Below are 13,507 nucleotides of genomic sequence, written 5' to 3'. Positions count from 1 at the left end.
ATACTATTGTCAAAATAATAAAAATTGTCCAAGAAAAAAACATAGTTTGCTACACCAAATTTTTAGCTGGAATCTAAAAGTATCATTTCAATTTTGTTGTATTTTTAATTACTGCTTGATTCCACTAGATGTCAGTACTGGATAAGAGCATCCTTAATAGGTACTTGATCTCCTGCAGTTGTAACCACTCACGTGAAAGGAATAAGCCCTATCTAGCACATATGTGTGCATATGTCATTTTAATGTATGCAGCTGATGACATTTACAAGTTACCCAGACACTTCTACAACTGGTCGACTCTTTTCTTAAAATGTTTAACTTGTACTTCGCTTACCCACTAATTATTAAAGGAAAATGACCGTTTGATATTAACTTGCAAATTACTCTGTCCACCATCGTTGCCACATCCTGTATGAATGTATCTCCTCACTTTTGATTTGTTCTCGCTACAGCCGTTGGATTTTGAAACAAAGAAGGCTTATACTTTTAAAGTAGAGGCCTCCAACCTGCACCTTGACCACCGGTTTCACTCTGCGGGCCCTTTTAAGGACACTGCCACAGTGAAGATCAGCGTGCTGGATGTGGACGAGCCGCCGGTTTTCAGCAAGCCCCTCTACACCATGGAGGTTTACGAAGACACTCCAGTTGGGACCATCATTGGCGCCGTCACTGCCCAAGACCTCGATGTCGGCAGCAGTGCCGTAAGGTAAGAAAAAGAAACGTTTTCTTTTCTGTGTCAGAAAGAGAAAGAAAATAAAACAACACTCTGACCAGGCTTGCATGAATTATTTAGAGAATACAGTGCTTGAAAATGGAATCACTGTACATAGTAAGTATAAGAATAGAAGAAAAAACATAGCATTTGAACAAAAACATCTGATATCAATCCCTGTAACAGGGTTTAGTAGTGGCCTGATGTTGGGCTTGTCACTCATGCTGGTCAACCTCAATTTTTTAATCCACAAAAGGGATTTAATAGTAAGCCTAAGAGGATGATTCTCATGAATAACGATATTAAGATACTTTCACGGTGCCTGAAATATCATAGATATATAATACATTTTTCAATTATTCTAAAATCTCTGTCTCTTACCCAAAGTTACTGCTTGAAAAAGATTGTTTTACCATTTTAAATTTGCAGCTCATTTTTTCACTGTGGCAGTTGTATATGCTGATGGAAGCACAAATAGAGTCAGTCTTAAGGTAAGAGGCATTGTGGAGTTGCTCAAAGCCCAGACTTGGCAAGGAGTTCCTTACTGGCATAAGGCTGCTTGGTAGTGAGTCAACAAAGCAATCGATGGAACAAGAAAGAGTAAGAAAATACACCCCCCCCCCCATAAATGCCACTTGCATTGCTGAAACGTGTGGGATTCCCTTTTCCTCCCTTATGAATCGATCCTACAACGTATTTTGAGACTTGTTCTGATTCAACTTTGCTTCCTCTGTATGCTTAATCCCTGCCAGGTGCCCACGTGCCTACAAGAACTGGGGGGGGGGGGGGGGTGGAAAGAAAAAAAAGGAAGAAATGAACATATGTACGAAACAGGAGCAGACAGACGTTGCGATTGCTGATGGGGAGGGGTGGGGGAGGGGAGGACTGGGATCTGGGATTAGCAGGTGCAAACTAAAAGGAGAGAGAGAGAAACATGTGATCTGTTCCGAATCTTCTAACTCCAAAGGGTTGAAGCTTATAGTATGCAAAATCCACACCAAAAACACATTAAGTAGGCTTTTAAAGCAAAACACCACTCTGTCGACATAGGAAAAATACATAGACATATATCGCACAAGATTTTAAGCCATGGGGTAATTAATGATAAAAAAAAAAAAAAAAGCATCATCCTTTCGGCGGTAGCCTCAACACATTCATAGCACAGAGAAAAATTTCAGGATATGGCTGCGAGCATGAAAGCTCTGCTCTTTGTATTTGTCTGCATCCACCCCCCAAAGTCGCCTGAACACTTTCCTTCTTGAAGCATGTCTGTGATCAAGAGAGAACTAAAAAAGCACATTTGTCTTGGGAAAGGGAAGAAAAAGAGCAATTATTGAGTGCCCCTACACGTCAGGTTGAATGCTGGCTCATTTCCTCATTGGGTTCAAGTTGTTCTACATGCTCATATTACGGCATGATTCACTGTCAGTTAAACTCCAGAGAAGTCTATTTATTACCAGTGTTCACAGGGGCATGCTCAAGAATCTGCTACGTTAGTAGTTGTTATACATTAATCTGTCATCATCCATCAATCTTGTTCCTGAACACCCTGAGTGTGCTGCTGGTCACTGTGAAAGTGGAAAATGCCTGCTGAGTGGATTCACAGGTAATTTCAAGAATGTAAACAGAATGGAAGAAATATTGAAGGTTGTAAAAAAGTAATAAAAAGGTAAATAAACATGGATTGAAATTCTCTACTGTTCAATAGATGAGAATTGTGGGACATAGTGGGACACAATATCTTAGGGAACATGCTAAGTTGTTTAATTTACTATATGTACTATTTTTTTATTTTACTTTATTTTTATTTCATTTTATTTTTTTGACTGCATTGGGTCTTCGTTGCTGCGCGTGGGCTTTCCCTAGTTGTGGCGAGCAGGGGCTACTCTTCATTGCAGTGCGCGGGCTTCTCATTGCAGTGGCTTCTCTTGTTGCAAAGCCCGGGCTCTAGGCATGCGGGCTGCAGTAATTGTGGCTTGCGGGCTCTAGAGCGCAAGCTCAGTAGTTGTGGCATGAGGGCTCAGTAGTTGTGACTCATGGGTTCTAGAGCGCAGGCTCAATAGTTGTGGCAGACGGGCTTAGTTGCTCGGCTGCGTGTGGGATTTTCTTGGACCAGGGCTCAAACCTGTGTCCCCTGCACTCAGGCAGATTCTTAACCACCAGGGAAGTCCATATGTTCTATTTTGAATACTGATAATAGCATGATGAGGTCGAGATATGAATAAAATATTATTTTAATGAAATACTTTAAAACCAAAAAATTGGAGAGTTGACAAGTAAAAAAATACCACCTGGTAAAGGTAAGGTGAGAATTACAAACTTCTAAATATAAGAAAATGATTAGATCAAGACCCTGGTGTGAAGAATAAAGGAAGTCTACATTTTAGAGAAATTCTCCAGCTACAAGCCTATTTTCTTTATCTGTTTGTTTGTTTGTTTTTGATGTCACAGAAACTAGTGTCTGACAAGTGCTACTTTATGTGACATGAAATAGTATCCACAGTCTTTTTTCTAATGGGCAGCAGCCTGACTCACTGAAGCTGTAGACAGAGATGGATTTAATTGATCCCCGTGAGGGGTTGTCAAAAGACAGAGGAGCTTTTGAATCAACATGAAAGTTGTCTTACTTTCATGTTCTTGGAGTAAACAATAAACTTGAATCATGTCAGGTGAGGAATGTGGGGTATGGCTCATCTCTTCTTGGTCTGAAAACATGTTTGCTCACTTAAGAATGAGAGTAAAAATATGTTATAAAAAACAAGCATCAAAATGACAAATTACTTGGCATGTGTAGGTATGCTCTGTTTGTTTTCCTTTGCTTTACTGCATTTACTGCTTTGCATTACCCTTTTCATAGGGTTATTGTGGAAGGTATTAATTTAAGATTAGGTTATTCCACACCACTGGGTATTTTATAAATATTATTACTTCATCATCACTGAGCACAGCAAAGAGTCACAAAGCAATGACATTAACCGGGGATTGCAAAACCTTAGAAGAAAGGTTCAGTTAGGTGTAATGCCCCCAAATATACCATATCCTGTCCCCTCTTGTCCTGAGCTTAATTTCTAGTTATTGTTTCCTTTGCTCTTCTAGCCTTTGCCTTTAGATGAACTGATTTCCTGTCTCTAATATTCTATATCCTTTGACACTCTTATTATATAGTTCATGGGAATGATTTCTAGTGAGTCCAATAGGAGTGTAATGAGTGTACCTACTATTAGTGAGGTGGGGACAGTCTCTTAAGAAATGAAATTTAAAACAGGTGACTATGCAGTTACATCGGAAATTAATATTTGTTTTGGATATAAGTGATTTAAGTTACAGAGGGATTTCAGTGGATGATTCTGCTCAGTATGTGCTATTTTTCTTTTGTTCCAAACATTTAAAAATCTTAGTTATCCTATGAATGAATTTCAAAATAAAATTTAATCAAAGTATTTTTCTGTATAAAATGAGAAAATGGACAATTCCATTCTAAACCCACTCTTTGTAAGATGGGTTGGATAAGATACTGATAATGTAAACTAAAATCTATTTTATGTATATAAACGTCCATGTGTAAATTATTATAGTATTTAGTAGAACAATTGAATGGTTTATTTTTCAAGTTACCTCCTTTTGTTTGATGATATGTCCAACAAAAACCCATCGTGTAAAATCAAGTAGTGAAATTGGTTAATAAATAGAAAACCATTATCAAGTATCATAAGTAAAAAGTAATACATAAAATAATTAATAACTGGTTGTTAAAACATAAATGTCTAAATGAGTCCCACTTAAAATTATCTTATATTCCGTATCTGGTCTGTTCAATGCACTTTTGGAAACATTTTTGTATCACTTGAAATTGATTTTTTCATCGTGGATTAGGAGGCTATCAGAGTAGGCGATTTTCATTTGAGGACCCTTTCCAATACACCAGAAATCTTGTTTTGTGGGCAAAAACCTAAGCTCAAATACAAAACAAGCTTAGAGAATGAGAAGAAACAGAGGCCCCACTTATCAAGTGAAATCCTAGAGCAACATACATAATTTACTTTAAATATTAATTAATGAAATGGTAAAAATTAAAAACTTGAAAACTTGTTCGCTCTCTATTTTTCTCCTATTTAACAAGATTTTTTTAAGAATTAAATGAGGTATCGGTATATAATGTTTTACTTTTAAAATTTTTTATAGATTGTATATTTTTAAGATAAGATTAGGTTCATAGCAAAATTGAGAGAAGATACAGAGATTTCTCATATGCCCGTTGCCACCACACATACATAGCCTCCCCCTTTATCAGCTTCCCCCACTGGAGGGATACATTTATTGCAGTGATGAACCTACATTGACATCATAATCATTCAAAGTCTATAGTTAACTTTAGGGTTCACTCGTGGTGTTGTACAGTCTGTGTGTTTGAATATATTTATTATGACATGTAACCATCATTGTAATATCATACAGAGTATTTTCACTTCCCTAAAAATGCTCTGAGCTCTGTTTATCCCTCCCCACACCAATCCCTGACCTTTTCACTGTCTCCATAGTTTAGCCTTTCCAGAATGTCATATAGTTGGAGTCATACAGTATGTAGCCTTTTCAGATGGGCATCTTTCTCTTACTATTTACATAAAGCTTTCTCCATATCTTGTCATAGTTTGATAGCTCATTTCTTTTTAGTGCTAAAAAGTATTCTGTTGTCAGCATGTACCACAGTTTATTTATCCACTCACCTACTGAACATCTTGAGTGTTCTTTAAGTCCTAGGAATTACTAATAAAGCTGTATAAATATCCATCTACAGGTTTTTAACGTGGACATAAATTGTCAGCTCCTGTGTGTCAATACCAAGGAGTGCAATTACTGGATCAGATGGCAAGAGTATGTTGAGATTTGTAAGAGACCACCAAACTGTCTTCCAAGGTGGCTGTGTCATTTTGCACTCCCACCATCAATGAATGAGAGGGCCTGTTGCTCCACATCCTTGCCAGCATTTGGTGTTGCTGGTGTTCTGGATTTTGGCCTTTCTATTAAGTGTGTAGTGGTACCTTATCGTTGTTTCAATTTGCATTTCCTGGATAACATACGATGTGGAGCATCTTTTCATGTGCTTATTTACCATTTGGATCAATATATCTTCTTTGGTAAGATGTTTGTTAAGGTCTTCGACACATTTTTAACTGGGTTGTTTGTTTTCATATTGTTCAGTTTTAAGAATGCTATTTTTTTCCAGTGCATACAAAAATAAGCAACAAAAGGTTTGCCTTTCTTTAATATTCTCAACCACAGATACAATCTCATTGTAAAAGAGAGATTATGATGGATGCATTACTTGTTAAGAGCATGTATGAAGCTTATACATACTCAGTTGTCTCACTGAGTCTAACTTGCGCTGAGTTTCTGGGCAATGGCTACCTGTGGATGACAAGGAGAGATTATAGATACGCAAACCTGAAATATTATAAAACTCAGGACAAGAATTAAGAAATCTGAAAATGAGGGTCATCAAAACTCCACTTTTCTCTTTACCTTTGTTCACACAACTAAATTCCGTCCAATTAAAACAGTATCTTGCCCTCTATTTCATGGCCTTCATCCTAGACTTCTGCCATTTTAGGTGGCAAAACCATGTGCATCCTCACTGCTATTCTAACTCACTTCTCTTTCTTCTTATCATTGTTGTCTTTTACACATCTTTCATATTCACTAAAGACACTATATAACTCTACCATGGTATTTGTCATTTTTAGCTTATTGCATAAATATATATTTACTTTTTTAACCACCATCTTCAAAACACAGAAAATGAAAGGGCGCTGGAGAGTTAAGAATATTTCCTTGTTCTTTCAAATACTATATGCAAAATTAATTTAATTTTAAAATTTTCTTGATGTATTTATCCTAATATATAAAGCAACCAGTTAATGAAATGTAGAATGTTTATGTATGTATATGTGTGCATTTATAATTTTTAATTGATTATAAGCAGATCTAGATCTAGACCTAGATATATAAATATAATAGGTCTTTTTATTTTGTAAGGGTCTGTAGACCAGGGTGTTTGGATATAATCTTTATAGGTCTTAATTTCTGCTATTTTATCACAATGTAGTCAAGAATATACTTTTTCTTTTTTTCTTTTTTTTTGGTAAAATGGCTTTTTGTTTCCTTAGCTTCTATAAATAGAATTAATGGAAGCTAAATGCTATCAGTGCATTTGCAAGTAGACATTATACAAAATTCAACTTCAAAAAATAATTCTCTCTCTCTCTCGAGTCCTAAACACTAAGTGTAGCACAGTTGTGAAAAAGTCAAATAGGGCAAACTCCCCACATGTTAACATGTTTAGCTACTACTGCAATGTCTAAATTCCACACTCCTTTTTATTTTTTTCCTGTAGTTTCTTTGAAATATTTTATAATATAAGTTTCTATCTGCTTTTTCTTTCCATGTCTACCATTTGTACACAATATCTCTATTCTTTTTATTTTACATTTTTGCATTTTTTATCCACTTACGTTCTCTATACACTTTCAAATGATCTAAAAATTTACAATATTTCTTTCAGTGGTATTTAGTCCTAGCTGTTGTTAAATGCCAGTTGTTATCCCCACTTAGAATTAATTAAGTAATTCATGAAAGTTTCTGATAAAGAGACTAACACGCTTTTTGTAAGGTGAGCTTTAAAAGTGCTTTCTTATGCAGAGTCCAGTTACTTGTTTGGTATAACTCTAATTACTCTTTCATATTCTAGTTTCTATTATTTAACAGAGAGCAAAATAATTTATTTTTATGGCCTGTTCTCTTAAAAAATACAGAAAGTTCTGATAGCAATTGGGAAAAAACATTTTACCCATAAGGTTATATATGTATTAAGATAAAATTGTTAATCCTTTTTGAGTACTGCTTACCTATCTCTTTCAGTTAGTATTCACATTGTGAATATTAACATATTTGCAAGAGACACATCTAGTAAAGGACTTTTCTCCAAAATATACATTCTTAAAAGTCTAAGACGAAGGAGATGAAATAGAGGGTGAGAAACTATTTTAATTGGAGGGAATAGAATTGTTGCACAAAGGTAAAGAAAAAAGTTGAGATTTGGTAAACCTCATTTTCAGATTTTTTTTAATGGTAGTTCTGAGTTGTTTAATTTATCAGTGACTTGATTTGCATATCTGTAATCTCTCCTTAATCTTCCTGCTTAACCATTGCCCAGAAACTCAGCAGAAGCTACCCCCAGTGAAACTGACTATATGTAAGCTTCCTACAGGTGCTTATCAAATTATTCATCCATCAGAATCTCCTTCTTACGATGGGATTGTATTTGCAGTTGACAATATTAAAGAAAGGAAGTACCTTTACTAGCATACTCTGCTTATTTTGTTTGCACTGGAGAAAAGAGCATTCTCTGTACATTTATACCAACTGAATGTTTAAGAGTAACTCATTTGAGAAGTTGTTGATGGAGAATTTAACTTAATTGTGGAGAATGAGAAATTCCTTTGTGAATAAACTTGTTTTCCCCTTCAAATGATGTATTCATTGATGATCAACATAAGAAGAGCTGTTGCAAAGAACATGTACCAAGATGAACAAGTTTACTCTTGTTTGCTTCAGTGGCAATTAACTAACAACATATAGTGACATTGTTATAACTTATTTGTATGTGTCTTTGGGCTGAGCCCTTTGGTCACAGTTCTTTAAACATCACAGCTATTATTTTACAGCGGTATAAACTGAGGCCCAGGAAGACCCAATCATGTCTTCAGTAAAGATGGGAAAATAATTTGAACATAAGCAGCCAGATTCTAAAGGTCAAAATACTAATTGCTCTACTGCTAAAGGTTAATCTAAATATTTATCTAGGTTTTTGAGTTGCTTTGTAATTCTAGGATTGTTGAAAATACAAATAAATTTCATAGTTTTTAGTAGCTTCTTATACAAAATAGACAGAAATTCAAAACAAGTCAGTAAAAAATGTACAATATTTGATTCTTTAAGATATGATAACTATGGGCCTTATTATATACCTGCAAGAATTCTATACACTTACATAGGTTTCCCTGGTTTAAACCTTACAATAACTTTAACTAAATCTGAAAAATGTTTAATTCAGCTATGAGAAAATTGACCTTGTTCAGGCTGGAAATATAGAAACAAAATGTACAGTTCTTTTGTTGACATTTTTTGTACATATGGAAAAAAATCTTATTACTTATTACTTTTTATTTTTCTAGACAACTACAAAGTCATTATAAGATTTAGACATAACTAAGAATTTATTGACAAAATTCAGTGGATTTGTGATACAGATCTACAGCTCTAATTTTTATGAGGATTGGATCTTGGTAGCCAATGACGAATTTGCTTTTGTTTTAAGACATTTTATAGTATTCTAATGATACAGTGGCTGCATGTCCAGATATTAGGATGGTGAACTGTTTTTGAGGCTATCTTGTTATGCTTCACATAACTCCTAAGAATGAAGGAATGTCCAAGTCTGTGATCTTTATTACTGACTTAAATGTTTTGGGTTTACATTTTACCTGCTAGAGGTTCAGTTTCTTTGCTTTCTCTCAAAGTGCTGAGTGCTCTATGTAAGTGCAAATTTCATAGCTCTTTCCCTTCTCTCTATAATTTATATACATGCTCTTAGAGAATAGCCCTTTTCTCACAGTTGTTTGAAATGTTTTAATTATTTTGATTTTTTAAAGATTAGTTACTTTAAATATATCATAAATAGATATAAATCCTTCTCCATGGAAAATATTGTAATAATCAGGATCCAGTTTATAAGCTGCCCCAGATTATTTAATAAGAGAATGTGAGTAATTTTCAGAGAGAAATGAGCTAAAGAGTAGATAATCACAGGAGGAAATGAAAGATCAGTTACCAGAAAAAAAAAAAAACCAAAACAAAACAGAAAATAAAAGCTTTCTTTCAAATATGGTGTCCATATTTGGGTATCAAATGGTAAATGACTCTGGTTAAGATGGCATCTTTCTTCAGAGACATTTGGCCATGGCATCCAGTGACAGTAAATAAATCCAACTTGATTAGGAACGACAGGCATTTGATTCAGTTCAAGGGAACAGTTGTGATAAAGCTATATAAAAAGACTTCAGAATAAATATGTCTAAATACTCAAAATATATAAAACAAATATTTCCATGTGTGAATGTGATCAGGTCATTATTAAGAGGAAAAGTCAGATGTCCTTATAAAATAATTAAATGCATACATGCAAGTACAAGAAATGGATAGAACAATAAATTTAATCCTACTCTAAAGAAACTTTCTGTATAATCATGAAAACAAAATACAATTATTTTGCTCTTCTCATTTGAGAAAGACTGTTAATACAAATCGAAATAGGTAAATAAGATGAAAGAAGTAAGAATATAGAATTTTGTAATAAGGAAGCAATAAATGCTTCCTAGAAGAATTTGGCAAGGCTTCATGGGAAGACCTTGAGCAAAGGCATAATCACATTCTTTACTTATTTACCCAGGTATTATTGTCCATATTTTTAATAATGAGAAAACTGCCATGACATGCTTGCTATCTAAGCTCTTAAGTGCAGAGCCCATTTTTTTAAATATATGTATATATATTTTTAACATTGTTATTAGAGTATAATTGCTTTACAATGGTGTGTCATTTTCTGCTTTATAACAAAGTGAATCAGTTATACATATACATATGTCCCCATATCTCTTCCCTCTTGCATCTCCCTCCCTCCCACCCTCCCTACCCCACCCCTCTAGGTGGTCACAAAGCACCGAGCTGATCTCCCTGTGCAGAGCCCATATTTAATCAATATTTGCCTAAACTTTATTTTCTTTCCATTAGAGGAAGCTGCTTTGAGGTCTCTGAAAAATAAACCAAAGGCCAGGTGTAAAGCTTTGGGGGCAGACGAGGATCGTACACAGTCAGCAGACCACATATGACTATTAAAAAATAACTAAAAAAAGACTCCCAGAATGAGGAAAGCGTAAGCAACATTGAGGAAAAGTATAACAGCTATGATTTTAATACTATGTAGATTATAGTGTATTTCTTTTTCTTTAGAGAGCTATTTTATTCGTATCACGTGCTTCCAAATAGAATTTAAGGACAGAATATGCCTTTATTATGCCTATTATGACAGTTCTGCCTTTATTAATTTAATAATTTGATCTAGTGTTTAACTTCTCATCAAACATGTAAACCAAACAAGGGGAGCTATCTAAACTAAGATGTAATCTGCAATCAGGAAAATAAGAATGAGGAGGAGGATTAGGAAAAAAAACCCCAAAAACCTAAAAGGAACTAGTAGGAAATTAGCAACTACTATTTAAGGAAGTTTGAGAGAAACATATTGGGATTCCTCAGAAAATAATTTAATTGCAATGTTGATGAAGCAATTACAATATAAGTGTTGTATGTGGCTTAAATTCTTAGTAAAGTGTTTATAGAAATAAATTGAACTGAATTTATTTTCATTTAGCTATCTGCCACCAGACCAAAAAAAAATTTAAAAAACAAACGTTAGCAAAGAGTGAAGAGTAAAGAGATTTTGATCTATTATTAGTACCTGGACAAAATATTTCCTACCTTGACCTGAGTCATTACTCTTAACATCTTTATTGCTTAAAAAGTGAGATGTAATACTTTTTAAATTTTATTTATTTATTTATTTTTGGGCTGTGTTGGGTCTTCGTTTCTGTGCGAGGGCTTTCTCTAGTTGCGGCAAGCAGGCGCCACTCTTCATCGCGGTGCGCGGGCCTCTCACTATCGCGGCCTCTCTTGTTGCGGGGCACAGGCTCCAGACGCGCAGGCTCAGTAGTTGTGGCTCACGGGCCCGGTTGCTCTGCGGCATGTGGGATCCGCCCAGACCAGGGCTCGAACCCGCGTCCCCAGGCAGATTCTCAACCACTGCGCCACCAGGGAAGCCCGAGATGTAATACTTTTAAAGTACTCTGTATCATCAAGTACTTTTTTTACAAAATGTGTTTGAGAATTGGGACAGGGTCAAAGATGGTTTTTCCATTAACTGTGAGAAAGCTATTAGGCAAATTAAAAGAAACAATTTTAAGGGGAGTGTTTACCTAATGAAGAGAACAAAACTTTAAGGCATTTCTGAAAACTCATTTTCAGAAAAATAATAAAATTGTTCTCTGTCGAGTGGTCTGCACAGATTAAGTTAATGCATTAATTTTTGATTTCCATTGAATTGTTAAAACAGGTTTCTTATCAGCAGTCCCTGTGCATACTTCTATAAACTATAGATTTGTATCATATATCTATCCTAAGCATCTTTTTTAAATTTGAATTTCATCTACTCACCAAGTAAGTATAACATGACTCAAACACAATATGTACCTAAAAGTTTTACTCATTTAAACTGGTGAGTTGGGCCAAATTAGACAGTTTATATTATATTGTGATTTTTGCTGAAACCCGGCCTCTGTACACCAGCACCAAATTGAATCTCCAAGACAGATTTTTGGGTGAAGTAGAAAAGAATAGCTTTATTGCAGGGAGCCAAGCAAGGAGTACAGGGCAACCAGTGCTTAAAAGACCCAAACTCCCGGAAGGCTTTCAGGGGAAGGGTTTTTATAGACAGGGTGAGGGAATGGGGTTGCGGGGTGTGTGATTAGCTCTTGGACGTTTTTCTGATTGGTTGGTGGTGAGGTAATCGGGAGTCAGCATCATCAACCCTCTGGTTCCAACCAGTCTGGGGTCTACGTGCTCGTGGGCAGCATGCAGTTAATTTCTTCCACCTGCTGGGGGTTTCAGTCTCTGCAAAACAGCTTAAAGGACATGGCTCAGAAGATCCTTGACTTTGTTTAATGACCAAAGTATTATTATTACTTTGTCTTGCTTGACTGTTTTCCTTTCTTTCTGTATTTTCTCACTTCTCTAATTAAATTTATTCTTTGAGTAAAGTGTTTCTACAGACAAAAGGCAGCTGGAGGACATGGGTGGGAGTCTATCTTGGGAAATCCTCATAGGGTCGTGCTTCGTTATGTGATTAGTTGCAATTAAGATATCAGTCTACCCTTAGATTGAATGTGGACTGTAGTAAACCCAAAGTAAACCAGTCATGGCTAACTCTGGGACGGTGATTCTCCTGAAACTGATCTAGACACTTTATAACCGGGTCATGTCTTCTCTGAAAATATCCAGGAAATGTAGGAGTGTTTTCATTGCCAGTTCATTGATGGCCACATCTTATCTATGTCTCCTAATTGCTATAGCGGGCAAAATACCACAGTAGAAAATGGCTATTGTCCAATGTTTATCATTCAGTCAGGCACAGGGATCAGCCAGTAACACAAAGGTAGGACCTTAGGAAAATGCCAGGACCTAGTGTTAAGAGTCTAACCGGCTATGGGAAGATGCTGAAGATGTTTTACTGAGTAGAAAATGTTCAGCTAAGAAGGCAGTAAGCTTTCTAAGAGGATAACATCCAGAGGAAGGGGTATCAAACATCACAAGGTGATGGAGATAAAAACTAGATGCCAGAAAATAGTGAATGAGAACCAAAGCACCATTGTAAGAAATAAGGCCTGGCTATTGTGCCCATGGTTTGTACTTCAGGTGTTTGGGGTTGGGGGGCTTCGTAGTTCAGGTGTTTTAAATTTGAAGGCTACATATGTGACAACTTTGTTCTAGAACAAAGCATACATTTGTGTGATAGGAAGAGGTTTTTTTTAAATTGAAAAATAACACAAAATAATAATGTGGAAAGAGAGAGGGAGGTAAGGATATGTACACACACGTACATACATGTACACACCCCACATGAATGATTCC

General features: G+C 35.6%; 1 protein-coding gene across 6 annotated transcripts in view; it reads left to right on the top strand.

The window, feature by feature from the left end:
- Positions 1-13,507, top strand: part of LOC132362145 (cadherin-12-like) — a 359,212-nt gene that overhangs the window by 312,969 nt on the left and 32,736 nt on the right. For 5 of the 6 annotated variants that reach the window (XM_059916149.1, XM_059916147.1, XM_059916150.1 and 2 more), the window contains one exon: positions 453-706. In XM_059916149.1, the coding sequence (XP_059772132.1) occupies positions 453-706 (254 nt within the window). Of the gene's footprint in view, positions 1-452; positions 707-2,269; positions 2,319-13,507 lie in introns of those variants that run through there. The other variant, XM_059916152.1, reaches the window with a different exon arrangement.

This window comes from Balaenoptera ricei, chromosome 3 (assembly GCF_028023285.1).
Source record: "Balaenoptera ricei isolate mBalRic1 chromosome 3, mBalRic1.hap2, whole genome shotgun sequence".
In the NCBI taxonomy this organism is placed as follows: Eukaryota; Metazoa; Chordata; class Mammalia; order Artiodactyla; family Balaenopteridae; genus Balaenoptera; species Balaenoptera ricei.
Note: the sequence above shows the minus strand (reverse complement) of the source record. Positions and strands in the feature narration are given on the sequence as shown.